The sequence below is a fragment of the Macaca nemestrina genome, chromosome 13, assembly GCF_043159975.1.
Source record: "Macaca nemestrina isolate mMacNem1 chromosome 13, mMacNem.hap1, whole genome shotgun sequence".
NCBI classification, from domain to species: domain Eukaryota; kingdom Metazoa; phylum Chordata; class Mammalia; order Primates; family Cercopithecidae; genus Macaca; species Macaca nemestrina.
In genome coordinates, this window is record NC_092137.1 from 27,991,065 (window position 1) to 28,008,881 (window position 17,817).

At 37.5% G+C, this 17,817-nt stretch overlaps 1 protein-coding gene across 12 annotated transcripts in view; it reads left to right on the plus strand.

Annotated features, from left to right (window-relative positions):
- The window catches only part of BABAM2 (BRISC and BRCA1 A complex member 2), a 493,307-nt gene that overhangs the window by 142,275 nt on the left and 333,215 nt on the right, over positions 1-17,817 (plus strand). The window contains exon 1 of one of the 12 annotated variants that reach the window (XM_071076438.1): positions 1,438-2,623. The exons of the other annotated variants lie outside the window; for them this stretch is intronic. Coding sequence (XP_070932539.1) covers positions 2,549-2,623 — 75 coding nt within the window. The 5' untranslated portion in view covers positions 1,438-2,548. Of the gene's footprint in view, positions 1-1,437; positions 2,624-17,817 lie in introns of those variants that run through there. 12 annotated transcript variants of the gene reach the window in all.

Consider the following 17,817-nt stretch of genomic DNA (forward strand, 5'->3'; position numbering starts at 1 on the left):
CTGGACATTACATATAAATGGAATCATACAATATGTTGTCCTTTGTTACTGGCCTCTTTGACTTAGCATATTGTTTTCAATGAAGCATGTATTTCTGTTTTATTTTCTTTTTGCCAAATACAATTACATCGTGTGCATATACTGCATTTTATTTATCCATTCATCAGTTGATGGACCTGCAGGTTGTTGCCATGTTTTAGCTATTATAACTACTGTTGTGTGGATATTTTTATTTATCTTGGATGTATTTTGAGGAATGGAATTGCAGGGTCAAATGGTAATTCTGTGTTTAACTTTTTGAGGAAATACCAAACTGTTTTCAAAAGTGGCTGGGGCATTTTACATTCTTACCAGCAGTGTATGAGTGTTTCAGTTTCTCCACATTCTCAGCAACACTTGCTATTATGTCTTTTTGATTATAGCCATCCTAGTGGGTATGAAGTGGTATCTCATACCCACAAGTGGAGTGGTATCGCATTGTGGTTTTGATTTGTGCTTTTTTGATGACTAGTGATACTGAGCATCTTTTCATGTGCCTATTGGCTATTTGTATATATTCCTTGGAGAAATGTCTATTCAGATCCTTTGCCCATGTAAAAATTGGATTGTCTTTTATCGTTCAGTTGTAAGAGTTCTTTATTCTGAGCATAAAAATAAACGAAACACAAATTAAAGAGTCATATCTATTAGTATTTATTGCTTGCATACTGTGTGTTGAATACGATTCAATATGGAACTTGACCTCAAGAAGTCTAAATTTTAGGGAGGTGGCTGGGTGCAGTGGCTCATGCCTTGTAATCCTAGTACCCTGTCTCTCAATCAATCCATCCTTAAGTTTTAGGGAGGTAAGATGTAGATATCTAAAAGCACATACAGGTAGAATATAATTAAATGTTGAATAATTGAAACAAAAGCAATGCTATGGGATAAATAGTGTTTTTCACATACAATATATGATGTGAGAAGAGAGGATCTTCAATAAATTAAAACAGAGTCTCCATTATAATAAAAAAGGAAAATTATTGTAGGTTGGAATTGTGGGATTAAAATAATCAAGAAGAAGTTAAGTGATGGGTAGGTTATGCTATAGCTATCACCCAATTGCTTCTTTAACTTGAACTTTTTCTCTTTTACTCTTTTGCTCCTTGCTCAGCCCTTTCCAGCCACGGGAGGCATCCTTGCCATTCCTCAGACATTCTAAACGCACTCCCACCTTAGGGCCTTTTCATTTGCTATTGACCGCTTTTATTCACTCTACCTGTAACCCTTCCTCCACTTACCTGAATGACTCGTTCTCTCCTTTCTTGAAGTGTCATTATATCAGAGAGGCTTTCTCTGACATCCCTGTGCAAAATAGCAATACACTCTTCAGTACACTGTCATCTTTGTCATTGTCTATTTTCTTCAAAGCACCTGTCATCATTTGATGATTTTTGGTTGCTTGTTTGGTGTCTGTCTCTGCCAGGGTGACCAGCTGCCTTGGTTTGCCCTGGACTGAGGGGTTTCCTGGAGTGCAGCACATTCAGAGTTAAAAAAGGGCAGTCCCAGGCAAACTGGGATAATGAGTCATCCTTGTCTTTTCACTGGAATGGCAGCTTCAGGAGAGAGTGGGATTTGTTCACTGCTGTATCCTGGTAATTTGAAGAGTGCCTGGTATGTAGGGGTATACAATACATGCTTGTTAGATGAACAGATTTCCTTTAAGGTTCTGTATCCCTTAAGGGACTTGCAACTTTCCAGGACTAGAAAATATGCCTTAGATTAAAATTTTAAAAAGTAGAAAAAAATTTGGTTTTAGAGAAATTTGGAGGGATAAAAATCAGTTAACAGAACCTCTGAAACAGTGATTTTCAGCCTTTGTTTTGCAACACCCTGTGGTATGTTCAGCTCCCTCAAAGGATATTATGAAATTCTTTACCCCCGAAGTAATAATGATAATTCACTTTAACTTAAAATAAAGTTGCATAAAGGAGGAAGGGTGGATCATAAATTTAAATGAGAAAAGCGTGTTGCAATTATAGTAGATTGGAAACCATTGCTATCTGACTTCCTGGTTTGAGGAAGCTGCGGGTAATTTAGTGTTTGGGACAACATCTTCAGGGTAGTGAACCTAATGTTACTGCAGGTATTAGTCACTGGTTATATGAGTCCTTCAGTGACTGTTCTGCCTGCATAGAATGTAAGAGTACCAACACCTTGTCACTTTTCCTCCTCTGCTCTTCACTGTGCTACCTACAGAAGGACATCTTCTGAATGTGTCCTTGCAAAATAGTTCCCATCCCCAGTGTACACAAAATATATACAAAGAATGCACTAAGCTGAAGTGGACTGCATGTCACACACTTGAAAAACGCTATCCAGATGGATGGTGCTTGATGCCTAGACACTTCTAAGTGCCTTGGCCTACAACATATTTTAAAATAGAATCTTCTCTCATTTTTCAAATCTCCGTTTGATGCCTCGTTTGAGACCTGTAAAACATTTGTCCTTAGCCCTGAAGCTGGACATAGTGCTCAAGACAGATAAGTAAGCAGAATTACAGCACAGGATGACAAGTGTGGAGATAGAGGGATACACGCAGAGCACTGTGGGAACATGGAGAGAGATACTTTACCATATTCAGGTATGTGTGGTAAGTACCAGGGACTTGGAAACATATTACTTGATTTTTTTATGAATAATATATATATATCTCTATCTTAGGTAACTATTATTGACAAATAACATTTATACAGAAGAGTGTACAAATCACATGTAAAGCATGGTGAATTTCCAAAAGATAAACACATCTGTGTAAGTAGCACGTAGATCAAGAAATGATATTTCCACTATCCAGAAGCCTCACTCATGTCCTGTTCCATCACTATGACCACCTTGTCTCAGAGTTAACACTATGCTGACTTACGTTGTCATCATTATTTTTGCCTCTTTTTGATCTTCATACAAATGAAATCCAACTATGTGCTTGTCTTCTTTCACTCATATTTATTTGTGAGTGTCATCTGTGTAGTTACTTTGGTTGTTGTTCATGCTCATTGCTGATAGTATTCTATGTATGAGCATACCACAGTGTATCCGTTCTACTCTTGATTGATACTTAGGTTATTTTCAGTTTTTTTGCTGTTGTGAATATTGCTACTATGAACATTCTTGTACATGTCTTGGTTAATGCACATATATCCATTCCTGATGGGTATATATTGAAGAGTAGACTTGCTAGGTCATATAGTATAGATGATAGGACAGTTGCGGTTTCTCAGCTTTATTAGTTTATCAGTCAGGGTCCAGTCAGGAGATAGTAACCATAGCAGTAATTCGAATAGGGAAAATTTAATATAGAGAATTATTTACCTACAGGGGTAAAGGAGATTGCTAAAGAATGCAAGACTAGCAGTTGTAGGGAGCAGCTATTCTAGGGCTAAGGGAGAGGAACAGACTTTGAAGTCCCTTTCCCCCATCATTCCCCATCACAGCTGAGATTCCCACCTCCTTGTTGGAGAGGGTGTGGCTGCAGGCTACGGGAAGATGAAGACCTTCACTGGGGGTGCTGTGGGCCAGAATTGGTGCAGGTGGCCTACTGGGTGCTGGTAAGCCAGAGCTGGCAAAGTGGAAATGGGCTGGTTTCAGTGAAACAGGCTGGAGGATGAGCACTAATAGGGTCTCCTGCATGGTTCTGGCAGCTGCACCATGGGAGCAAGGAGGAAAGTACACAGAACCAGGGTAAGAAGCTCTTCCCTCTGCTTTGCCTTGCAGTGTCCCTCCATCACTCTCTGTTGACAAGCTGAACAGTGCACCCACTGGCAGAAGAGAAATGTTTACAGGGTCTGGCCCCCACTGCATAAACAGGGTAAAGCAGAGTGGCTTTGGGAGATGAAAGGCAATACATGAATGAATAGCACAACTAGATAATGCCAAACTTATCTTCCAGTTTGTTTGTTTGTTTGTTTGTTTGTTTTTTGAGACAGAGTCTTGCTCTGTCACCCAGGTTGGAGTGCAGTGGCGCCTCCCAGGTTCATGCCGTTCTCCTGCCTCAGCCTCCCGAGTAGCCGGGACTACAGGCACCTGCCACCACGCCCGGCTAATTTTTTGTATTTTTAGTAGAGACGGGGTTTCACCGTGTTAGCCAGAATGGTCTCGATCTCCTGACCTCGTGATCCACCCGCCTCAGCCTCCCAAAGTGCTGGGATTACAGGCATGAGCCACCGCACTTGGTCCTTCATGAGTTCCTAATTTTAGAGAATATGTTCTTCAATTCTACAATTCTATTTGATTATTTTCTATACATTCCAGTTACCTGGTTATCTTTTCATCTATATTCTAAATGGCTTTCTCTACTTTCTTGCGTGTGTTAATCATATTTATTTTCCAGTCCATGTGAGCTAATTTTAATATCTGTAATATCCTTTGATTTTTTTTGTGTGTGTTTTGTTTGCTTTTTTTTTGGTTATTGATCATGTGGTTCTGTTTTTGGTGTTTCTGGTAGTTTTGAGTGAATGTCAGGCATTCCAGTTAAAAAACTATAGAGGCTCCAGATAACGCAATCTTATTCCAGAGAGAGGGTTTACTGTCCCCTCTGATAGGGACATAGGCTGATGTGATTGATTGGTCATTTTAATCCAGTCAGGGATTTTGCTGAGTCAAAGCTAGTTTATGGCTTTGGTAAGAGTCTATTTACTTCTGGTTCACTTCTGTTCTGGGATAGGGTTCTTCAGGGTTTTACTTGGGAGACTGGAGTGGCCAGTGTTCCTAAACAATTCTAAGTGCCTTGTCCCACAACATACTTTAGAATAGAATTCTCTGTCATTTGTCAAATATTTAAACACACAAGCAGTGTGGATCTCAAATTCTAAATGTTGTCTTACAAGACTGCTGATTGCTTTGCTCTGCTTTTCACAGGCGTTTTCTTAATTTTTAGCTTCTTGACCTGGGCTACCCCGGAATTCATCAGTCTTGAGGGGAACTGGCTGCATGTTTGAGGTCTCTCAACACTCTGCCAAAAAGTTCCAATGGTTTCTCTAAGCATCAGCAGCAGTTTTGTGACTGTGCATAGCCTGGATTCTCAGCCCCCCTCCTGTACCCTAAATTTGCAAATGTCCCCAGGGTAAAAGCAGCTGCAGACATCAGCTCCTCTCCCTGAGGTTTTCTCCTCTTGATTCTCAGCCTCCCAGTTCTCATTGCTTCCATAGATAGCAAATGCCTTCAAGTAGATTTCTGTATTTTATTTAGCTTTCTAGTTGTTCTTATTGAGAGTGCTGATCTGTACAGAGCTACTTCATCCCACCTGGAAGTCCTGTCTGTTATATTTTGAGAACATATAATTTTAAAATTTACTTTCAAAGCAAAAGTACAAGAGACTTCAGCAGATTATAAAATACAATGTACATGTATTACACCTTGGTAAGAATACAGAATTAATAAAATTAATCATTAATAATTAATTAAAATGTTTGATATTAATAAAATGTTCAATAACATAAATTAATAAAATGAAGATAACTGTACTTCTTCCTTTTTTATGAAAACCTGGATATTAACGTCCAATATATATATTCCTAAGGTAGAAATAAAACATTATTTAGCATGGCATCTCTGGTTCTCTTGAGTTGAATGCAGCTTGTAATCAGAGGATGTATCATCAGTAAATGATCCAAGAGAATATGAGAAAATTACTAGAAATTTTGGTGGAGAACTGGTTTATGTGTTGAACTAAAATCTACTGTATTTCTATCATGTCTATTTCATCAGCCAGGGAAACATTTTATGAGGTAGGAAGAAAGTTGATGTTGTTTTTTAAAAAATACACTTCCTAAAGGAAGACAGTGGAAGAACCCTGGTTCAAAATTATGATTTATGATTTCATCTGTTTTCCAAAGTTGTTGCTATTATAGATTAAGAAGAGTATTAATATATACACATATGCATACACATATAATTTGAAAGCATGTGTTATAAACAAGGCTTTAAAAACATAGTTGTAGAAAAACAGAGCACCTTGAAAGCACAAACAGGGTATATTAGAAACATTCACTCTCCTAAGACAAATGAAAAAAAGGCAAACTAAGTTATTTTTTGAAATCCAATGGCAAATATAACATTTAGCAAATGTTGCCAGTTTTGATTTACTCTATTGAATTTGTAAAACGGCTTATGGGAAAATGAGGTACTGAGTTGAGTATAAACCATTGCAGTTCAAGAATATGCTTATCCGGGACCAGGTGCAGTGGCTCATGCCTGTAATCCCAGCATGGTGGGATGCTGAGGTGGACGGATCATGAGGTCAGGAGTTCGAGACAAGCCTGACCAACATGGTGAAACCCCGTCTCTACTAAAAGTACAAAAATTAGCTGGGTGTGGTGGCATGCACCTGTAATCCCAGCTACTCAGGAGACTGAGGCAGGAGAATCACTTGAACCTGGGAGGTGGAGGTTGCAGTGAGTCAAGATCGCGCCATTGCACTCCAGCCTGGGCAACAGAGCGAGACTCAGTCTCAAGAAAAGAAAAGAAAAAATGCATATCCAGAGGAGTTATTTAATCAGTTTTGAAGATTACCCATTGTCTTTGGTTGATTGCCTCTCGTCATCCATCCACTCTTTGTCACCTCCTATTCTCTCCATCACTCCCTTCAAAGAGCTGCATTTTAAAATAATAATAATAATAATAATAATTAGCATTCAAAATACAAGTAAGTACCAAGAAAAACCGGTCTATAACCTTAAATGAGTTAAAGATGAATATTCACAGTTTAGTAGATTTTTATTTCTGGTGTTTTTCTGCCTATGCCACATGGCCATATGTTTGTCTACATTTTTCATTTTTTTAAACTTTATATATTATCATAAGCATTTTTCCTCTGACATTACAGATTTATCTTAAGCACCTTTTAAAATTGGTTTCTGTTCTTTTGATCTGTTCCTGATTGTTGGTACCTCTGCAGGAAGATAAAAGATGTACCTCAAACCAGTCCTTTTTCTTTATTTTTGTTTATTACTCATAGAAAGTTCCACTTGAATCTAAATGAAATGGTGATTACTTGTGAATTCTTAAGCATCTTTCCGCTTACCCTGAATAACTAATAGTTAGTTATGGTTAATAACTTACTAAAAAAATCTGTTAATTCATTATTTTAAGACTAGTGTCTGTGAACAGGGCTTTTACCTTTGTTTCTCTTAAGAAAATAAGGGAGGGGAGGTTCCAAGATGGCCAAATAGGAACAGCTCCAGTCTACAACTCCCAGCATGAGCAACACAGAAGACAGGTGATTTCTGCATTTCCAACTGAAGTACAGGTTCATCTCACTGGGGCATGTTGGACAGTGGGTACAGCCTACTGAGCAAGAGCCAAAGCAGGGCGAGGCATCACCTCACCTGGGAAGTGCAAGGGGTCAGGGAATTCCCTTTCCTAGCCAAGGGAAGCTATGACAGACAACACCTGGAAAGTCGGGTCACTCTCACCCTAATACTGCGGTTTTCCAATGGTCTTAGCAAATGGCACACCAGAAGATTATATCCCACGCCTGGCTAGGAGGGCCCCACACTGACGGAGCCTCGCTCATTGCTAGCACAGCAGTCTGAGATCAAACTGCAGGGTGGCAGCGAGGCTGGGGGAGGGGTGCCCGCCATTGCTGAGGCTTCAGTAGGTGAACAAACTGGCCGGGAAGCTTGAACTGAGTGAAGCCCACTGCGTCTCAAGGAGGCCTGCCTGCCTCTGTAGACTCCACCTCTGGAGGCAGGGCATAGCTGAACGAAAGGCAGCAGAAACTTCTGCAGACTTAAATGTCTCTGTCTGACAGCTTCGAAGAGAGTAGTGGTTCTCCCAGCACAGAGTTTGAGATCTGAGAACGGACAGACTGCCTCCTCAGGTGGGTCCCTGACCCCCGAATAGCCTAACTGGGAGGCACCTCCCAGTAAGGGCTGACTGACACCTCACACGGCTAGATGCCCCTCTGAGACGAAGCTTCCAGAGGAACGATCAGGCAGCAACATTTGCTGTTCTGCGATATTCGCTGTTCTGCAGCCTCCACTGGTGATACCCAGGCAAACAGGGATTGGAGTAGACCTCCAGCAAACTCCAACAGACCTGCAGGTGAGGGTCCTGATGGTTAGAAGGAAAACTAACAAATAGAAAGGACATCTACACCAACACCCCATCTCTAGGTCATCATCATCAAAGACCAAAGGTAGATAAAACCACAAAGATGGGGAGAAACCAGAGCAGAAAAGCTGAAAATTCTCAAAATCAGAGCACCTCTTCTCCTCCAAAGGAATGCACCTCCTCACCAGCAACGGAACAAAGATGGATGGAGAATGACTTTGATGAATTGAGAGAAGAAGGCTGCAGATGATCAAACTTCTCTGAGCTAAAGGAGGATGTTCGAACCCATCACAAAGAAGCTAAAAGCCTTGTAAAAAGATTAGACGAATGGCTAACTAGAATAACCAGTGTAGAGAAGTCCTTAAATGACCTGATGGAGCTGAAAACCATGGCAGGAGAACTACGTGACGCATGCACAAGCTTCAGTGGCCGATTCGATCAACTGGAAGAAAGGGTATCAGTGATGGAAGATCAAATGAGTGAAATGAAGTGAGAAGTTTAGAGAACAAAAGAGTAAAAAGAAATGAACAAAGCCTCCAAGAAATATGGGACTATGTGAAAAGACCAAATCTACTTCTGATTGGTGTACCTGAAAGTGACGGGGAGAATGGAACCAAGTTGGAAAACACTGTTCAGGATATTAACCAGAAGAACTTTCCCAACCTAGCGAGGCAGGCCAACATTCAAATTCAGGAAATACAGAGAACGCCACAAAGATACTCCTCAAAAAAAGCAACTCCAAGACACGTAATTGTCAGATTCACCAAATTTGAAATGAAGGAGAAAATGTTAAGGTCAGCCAGAGAGAAAGGTCAGGTTACCCACAAAGGGAAGCCCATCAGACTTAACAGCAGATCTCTCAGCAGAAACTCTACAAGCCAGAAGAAGTGAGGGCCAATATTCAACACTCTTAAAGAAAAGTTTTCAACCCAGAATTTCATATCCAGCCAAACTAAGCTTCATAAGTGAAGGAGAAGTAAAATCCTTTACAGACGAACAAATGCCGAGAGATTTTGTCACCACCAGGCCTGCCCTACAAGAGCTCCTGGAGGAAGCATTAAACATGGAAAGGAACAACTGGTATCAGCCACTGCAAAAACATGCCAAAATGTAAAGACGATCGATGCTAGGAAGAAACCACATCAACTAACGAGCAAAATAACCAGCTAACATCATAATGACACTATCAAATTCACACATAACAATATTAACCTTAAATGTAAGTGGGCTAAATGCTCCAATTAAAAGATACAGACTGGCAAACTGGATAAAGATTCAAGACCCATCAGTGTGCTGTATTCAGGAGACCCATCTCATGTGGAGAGACACACATAGGCTCAAAATAAAGGGATGGAGGAAGATCTACGAAGCAAATGGAAAAAAAAAAGCAGGGGTTGCAATCCTAGTGTCTGATAAAACAGACTTTAAACCAACAAAGATCAAAAGAGACAAAGAAGGCCATTACATAATGGTAAAGGTATCAATTCAAAGAAGAGCTGACTATCCTAAATATATATGCACCCAATACAAGAGCACCCAGATTCATAAAGCAAGTCCTTAGAGACTTAAAAAGAGACTTAGACTCCCACACAATAATAAGTCAGACTTTTATTATACATTTAAATAAAATGTGCAGTTAATTTTTGGCTATATTCCCTCAGGATCTTTAAATTAATTATTTCATATTCTTCACTTGTTTCAAAGGCTGGTCTTACAACTGTCTTGCTTTGTGTGCTCTTGGTATACAGGGTCTTTTGAGGGAAGGCTATTTATTTTTTAATAAAGTTTTAATTTTAGAGTTTTCATTTTAGATTTATAGAATTGTTGCTGAGACAGTACAGAGAGCAGAGAGTTCCTGAGTGCCCCACGTTCAGCTTCCCCTATTGTTAATATCTTATATTACTATGGTATGTTTGTGACAATTGACAAACCAGTATTGATATATTATTATTAACTAAAGTCTATACTTTATTAAGATTTAAAAAATTTTTTCACAATGTCCTTTTTCTATTCTAGGATCCTATCTAGGATTCCACATTGCATTTAGTCCTCATGTCTGTTTGGGTTTCTCTTGTGACAGTTTCTCATATTTTCCTTGTTTTTGATAACTTTGATGGTTTTGGAGAGTGACTGGTCGGGTATTTTATAGAAATAGTTGGGATTTGTCTGATTTTTTTTTCATATTTAGGCTGTGGTTATGGGCCTTTCGTAGAAAGACCTCAGAGGTACAAAGCCATTTTCATCACATATCAAGTCATATTGATAGTCACATACTATTGATATGACTTTTCACTGTTGTTAACCATAATCATTTGGCTTGAGGGAGTGTTTGCTACACTGTAAAGCTACTCTTTCTTTCCCCTTTTTATACTTTACTGTGGAAGGGTCTCACTGTGTGCAACCCACAGAAGTGGGGAGTTATGCCCTCTTTGAGGGCAGTGTCTGCATAAATTATTTGGAATTCTACTGCATGGGAGATTTGTCTATTCTCTCCATTTATTAATTTATTCAGTCATTTATTTACATCAGTGTGGACTTGCAGATATTTACTTTATACTTTGGGTTACAGTCCGATACTATGTTATTTATTTTGTTATTCAAATTCTTCCAGCTTTGGCCATTGGAAGTTCTTCCACTTGGTTCCTGTATTCCTTTGACGTGCCCCCATCATTATAGATGTGTGTGTGTGTGTTTGTTTTTTTGTAGCATTTTCTTACCTCTGGCACTATGAGATGATCTAGGTTCATCTTGTCAGTTTCCTGCTCCAGTCTTAGTATCAGTCATTTCTCCAAGGGAGCCCTTGTCCTTTTTAATTGGAGAAAGGTCTTAGAAACCAAGATCTGAGTGCTAGGTGTGATTGTTGCTACTGGGATGTCATTGCTTTTATTTAGGTCCTTTCAGCTTACAGAGCAAGGAAATGTGCATTATCTATAAATATTTGTCTGTGTAGCCATCTGTACCTATATTAAGGGAAACATGATTTTACTGATGTCTTCAACTCTTATCTACTTCCACATGGATCATTCTAGTCACCAGGAAGGATTATTTTAAGATCCCATTTGTGTATGTACTGATGTCTGCCTTCCTGTGATATTATTCCTGTCTTTTTGTTAGTTAATTCCTTCTACAGACATGTATTGAGTCTATTTTATATTTAAGGCTTGCACTAGGTGCAAGGGATACACAAATTAATGATTCATTGATGCGTTCACAGTTTCTTCAATACCTGTTTATTGAATACCTCATATTTAGGCACCGTGCTCCATGTTCACACTTTAGAAGTGGAGAAAATATGGCTATAGACAGTTATGCTATAAGGCAGGTTGGAACTGTGATACAAGATAGAAAGGAAAGTGTGTTCTTGTGTTGCTATTAAATAGTATGTAAGACTGAGTAATTTATAAAGAAAAGTAGTCTATTTGGGCTCACAGTTCTGCAGGCTGTACAGGAAACATGGTGCTGGCATCTGCTTCTGGAAAGAGCCTCAGGGATCTTACAATCATGACAGAAGGCACAGGGGAAGTAGGCATGTCACGTAGTGAGAGCAGGAGCAAGAGAGAGAGAGGAGGGGGTGCTACACTTTTTCAAACAATCAGATCTCATGTGAATTCAGGGTGAGAACTCACTCATTACCATGAGGATAGACCTACCCCTATGCACCAAACACCTCCCACCAGGCCCCACCTCCAGGGAGTTAGATTTCAACATGAGACTTGGAGGGGACAAATATTCAAACTATATCGGAAAGGTAATAACAAAGTTCAAATGAAGAAGAAATTACTTCAGGAAAGGCAATCACATGATGAATTGTAGCAGTTAGAACATGATGAGATGCAAGTGACAGAAAATACAATCAAACAGGTAAAAAAAAAAAAAAGAATGTATTGGTTCATATAACAGTAAAGATCAGGGGAAGAACTAGCTTGGGGGTGTGAATAGTTTTAGGGTTTAAACAATGTCATCAGGGCTTTGCTCTGCCTTCTGCTCAAGCTGATATTATTATTAGGCTCTTCCTAGTATCTCCTGGTACTTCTAGGTGAACGTCACAACACCAAGTTCCAAAGAAGAGAAAGTCTGGTATCACAAAGTCTTGGAATTGAGACTTGTCTTGACTTACCTCATATAGGTCATTGTATCCGTAAACATTATTGCTCTGGGGAATAGAATGTGCTGATAAGCTTAGCTTTGCACATATGCTCCATCTGTTTCACAGATGTTGTTTTTGTGATTATTATTAATCAAGGTATTCATTTTTGTTTTGTGAACTTGTCCATATATTTGTTATATTTTGCAATAAAGTTTTTTTTTTTTTAAAAGAGCTAAGTATATTCAGCATATAAATGTTAATCAATGTAATTCCTCAGATTCAGGTAGTCCACTTAATCCTAAGATGGCTATCTACAAAGAAGTTTACTCCTAGATACGTCATGGCAAATTACAGAAAACCAAAGACAAGGAGAAAAACCTAAAAAAAAAAAAAAAAAAAACAGAGAAAACAAAAGAGCAACCATTAGATTGTTAGCTGACTTCTTAATATAATTAATGAAAGATATAATACAGTTTAGTGATATATTTAATGTGATAAACTAAACAACCATTTAAAATCCTATACCTAGCAGAAAGATTCTTGACTAATTTCAGTGAAATAAATCCATTTTCAAGTAAACAAAAGCAGAGACTTCGTCATTAACAAACCTTTACTAATTCTTCAGGGAGATGAAAGACAAAAATCTCAGTTGGAAGATAGAGGTGCAGAAAGGAGTAAATGGCAACAAAATACAATAAAGGGAGCCAGTAGCTAAAGAGGGTATAAAATTATAAATCATCTAGAGGGTGTTTTAGCTAGAATTGTTTTATACGTTTTGGTAGTTATTAGGATTTATGTTCCCAATATACTTCATGTAGGCAGATATTAAAATTATGTGACTTTTTGGTGTTTACTGATTTGGGAGTGGGGAAGTGGGTGACTGTAGGGTGAAAAAAGAAAATGACATTAAAGCTTGGCTTTGCAAGTAGATAATTTAATGTTGACCATGTCTGCCATCCTGCTTTCTGCATTTCTCTTCTTGTATTGCTGTGTGGTGCTGTGATTATTTCATGGGGAAATCAGGAATAGAGTGATTGCTGGATCGTACCTCCCAAAGATTTCAATTTATTTATTTAAATTGAATAATTTAATATTCCTAGGCATCAGTGGTTTTAGAAAGCCAATTCTAAGGCTGGGCAACATGGCAAAACCTTGTCACTACAAAAAAACACAAAAATTAGCCAGGCATGGTGGCGTGCACCTGTAATTGCAGCTACTTGGGAGGCTGAAGTGGGAGAATTGTTTGAGCCAGGGAGGTTGAGGCTGCAGTGAGCTGAGATTGTACCACAGCACTCCAGCTTGAGCAACAGAGTGAGACCCTGTCTCAAAAACAACAAACAAAGCCAATTCTAGTGTTATAGCCAGAGTTGAGAACTACAGGTATTGAAAATGAATACAGGCGAGACAGATCGGAATTCTAGACTTAGTTCTATTGATTTGTAGGTGGGTTGTGCTGGATCTATGTATTTATTTATTGATAAAACTGATAAGTACCTATCTCACAAGGCCATTTTAGGGAATAAAGACAGTAATATTTGAATGTAAAAATGGAAAGAAAACCAGAGGTGTGGAGGCCAAAATGACCAAGGGCAACATATAATCATTACCAGAGAGAACTTGGCACATGGATGTATTTTCAAAGAAGCCGTAAGTTTACCTTTGTAATTGAAGCAGCTGGTTTTGACTTTTGTACTTATCTTTCAACTCATATAGAAATGAGGTTTTGTGCTTACTAAAGTCTTTAGGATTGGGATTGCTCTGCTGTACTTGGGTTATCTACAGGAATGGGCACATTACAGAGGAAGAGTCTCATAAATTTTGAATCTGGTTCTAATATATGTTTTCTCTAACATTTTTAAAAAGCAAAAAAAAAAAAAACAAAAAACCCTTAGCCATTAAAAAACATTTTTCAGAGAAATTATCTGCATCCTGCTGAGAATTTTATGCCAAACGGCAGCCCCCACACAAGCTTTGGAGAGCCAAGCTATTTAAACCTGTAAAGGAAAACGCCAGCTCAGCCCTTACACTGGTTTGATGTAATCCTTTAACCACAGGATGGTTTCTAGCCTTGAATTGACAATGACTCAGTAGATCTTGTATACATTTTAAGAATGTTTTTAAGTAGGTAGGATTATAAAAATAGAAGTACAACATTATTATCAACAAAACATTCAACACATTGAACACAGTTTCTTGAATATGTTTCAAGAACATTTATGAAGAAGCCAGATTGAAAAGTAAAGTCTGGATTATTATAGAATTTTTAAAAGAAGGACAGCTAATTACTTAAAGTATCTAAAATAGTTTACTAGAGGTTATCAGTCACTTTTTAAAATCAAAGGGGGGTGGTTCTTTAGGAGGTTAAAAAATTAATTTGCACAAACACTAATTGACATAACAATTATATATAATTTGTGTGTTTAAAGATACTTTTTTTGTTGTTAAGAGATGGAGTCTCACTCTGTTGCCTAGGCTGGAGGTGCGGCGGCACAATCACAGCCCGCTGCTGCCTCGGCTTCCTGGGCTTAGGTGATCCCACCCCAGCCTCCTGAGTACCTTGGACCACGCTTCTATGCCTGGCTTAAAGATACATTTTTAAAAGACTTGTTTATTTTAGTAACTTGAAGATGTTTCCAAGGTTAACATGAACTTTAGCCTAGTTAGCACCTCTGGGAATTATTTTTAAAAAGCAAAATGTGTCTCAATGAGATTTGACTTTAATTTAAAACTAATTTAATGTATTAGTTAACCATTTATTTTACTTTCAACTACTATCTAGTTTCTACTCCAAAATCTGTAAATCTATACAGATTAAATTAAAAGCATTTTCAAGTCAGGAAAAGATAACTATTTCAAACTTTTGAGTTCATATGTTTTTATTGCTATATGAATAGAACTGAATAGAAATAATTCTGGAATTAGCTATAGATTTATGTTATGTATGTATCTTGTCTAGTTCATAGTGAATACATCATAGACAACCTTAGTTGTGTTTTACTGAATTAGAAAATCTGTAATAGTAATTGTCAACGTTTTCTTACTAAACATAAATAATTGAAATACTGTCTGTTAATCTAAGGATTTTGACTTCTTGAAGAGAGCTTTAAGTCCATTTCTTTAGTTTTATTAGTATTTTTTGGACTTTTAAATTTATAAGTATTAAATTTGAGATAAAAATTTTTGTGCTATTTTGCAACATGCCCTGTTAAATTTTTCTTTGTCAAGGAAACAATGCATTTTAAAATGTTTATAACATTTAGAATAAAGGACTAAGGAAGTTTTGAAAACTGATAAAATTTTAAGCCAGATTAAACAATTAAGATTAATTGCATACCTTCTTCAACTTTTAGCATCATGTCATGGCTATAAATTTGTAACTAGCCATTTTAGAAATCCAATCATAATTCTTAGGTATCATTTTCAGAAATGAAAACAACAAAATTAATTACAACTGTAGAATTCCCCTATTTGAAAAGCTTTCTATTTTGGAGTATTGTATAATGAATCCCCATGGATCTCATTTCAATAATTGCCACGCCATAATCTTGTTTCATCTATACTCCTATTCACTTACTCCCTAGCATCGTAGTTTGAAGGAAGCCCCACATATTATGACATTTCATCTGTAAATATTTCAGTATAATACTCAAAAAGATAAATCTTTTAAAAAGCATAACCAAAATACCATTATCTTATCTGAACAAATTGACAGTAATTCCCTAGCGTCATCAAATAACCAGTCACTGTTCAAATTTCTAATTGTTTGAATTAAGATCTATGCATTGCGATTAATTGTTATGTCAAGTCTTTTTTAACTTACTGGTTTTCTCCATCTTTTTTTTTTTCCCTTTTTTTGCAATTTATAGCTGCAGAAACAGGGCCATTTGTCCTAGAAAATTACCACAGACTAGATTGTGCTGATTGTATCTCCGTGGTATAGTTTAACATGTTCCTTTGTTCCTCTGCAGTTCGTATAAATTGATAGTTGGATCTATGTCCCAAATTTCTTGCACCTTAAATTACTTGGTACATAGTCACAAACCAAAAGTAACCCTGGTTTCCCCTACCATCCAGGTTTCTAAATTTTGTGAAATAGCTGAAATAAGGACTATGTGCTTTATTTTATACATGACATATAGAGGCATCTTTAGATTTTATTTAGATAATTGTGTATAATGCTTGACTGAAGATTAGAATTTGCGATGACATTAGTTATAGCAAAATGAGACAAATATGTGTATAGCAAGTAGAAAAGAACTATCAAAAGCAACAAGGATTGTAAAGGTACAGTATCCTGGTGTCATTTATTTTAAGGACAGGTAGCCTTTTCACCTAAAACGTCCCTAATTATATCACTCTTTTTAAAAAGTGGCTATTTGTTCTTACAAGAATGACCCTTGTTCATCAAGTAAGGTGAATTATACTAAATATGCTTTATTTTGAACAATAACAGGAGCAACTAGAGAGTTAACAGTTTAGTTTAGCACTTGAAGGATTAAGGAATTACACATTGTAGTTGAAAAATATGGTGATCTGGTTAATCTGTCACCCCTGTATATGATATATTTAATGTGTGCATATTAATGTTAGGTGTCATATATAAAAATTACAGAAATTCTTCTGTATTGAGAATAGTGGGGAAATAAGGTATACTGATTAATTCAATATTCAGACTCATAAAAATATACTATATAAGCTATATATGGACCACCAGTTCTTTTAAAATAATTGATTTTTAAAATAAAATACCCCTCACACTAAAAGTAGAACATAATTTGATCTTTTTTTTGATTGTTTGGAAGCATTTAAGAGACTTTATAGCATCAGAATTATTATTAACCTTAATTATCATTATATTGTAGCAGTATAGCAGAGTTGATTAATGCAGAGTTCCAAAGTAATGTTTGTTACTGGAGGATTTTCACTGGATTAAGAAAGCCTGGATGGTAGTCACAAAGAATCACATAAAGAGACAGGAACCACTATGGATGCATATATATGTGTGGCTGCATACATAGACTTGTATTTACTCATGTGCACAGGTGTACATATTATTAAATTTATAATGTATATTGTTAAACACATATACATATATATCAACTTGTGACATGTGCAGCCATTACCAGTACTAAGGAAGCTGCAAATGGAAGGAATTTGATCAAAATTTACCAAGAGGAAATTGGCTCCAAGACATAATGCTTTTGGCTGGAGAAGATAGTGATCCTGGCACAGTATACTCTCTATTTCCTTGTTAGAGCTCCAAGATTAAAAGAATTAGCTACATAGAGGCAGATGCTTGGTAGCTTTCTGGAAGCACAATTATAAGGTTTATGAAAAACAGGAAGATCAACATCACATACAGGTTTTATGAACTGGGAACTGATTTAATGTGCTGTTTTGTATGCCTTAGACCTTGTCTATTGAGCCATAATAATTTCATTTCATTTTTATAACTACTTTTACATTCTTTTTTTTTTTTTTTGAGATGGAGTCTCACTCTGTCGCCCAGGCTGGAGTGCAGTGACCGGATCTCAGCTCACTGCAAGCTCTGCCTCCCAGGTTTACGCCATTCTCCTGCCTCAGCCTCCCGAGTAGCTGGAACTACAGGCGCCCGCCACCTGGCCCGGCTAGTTTTTTGT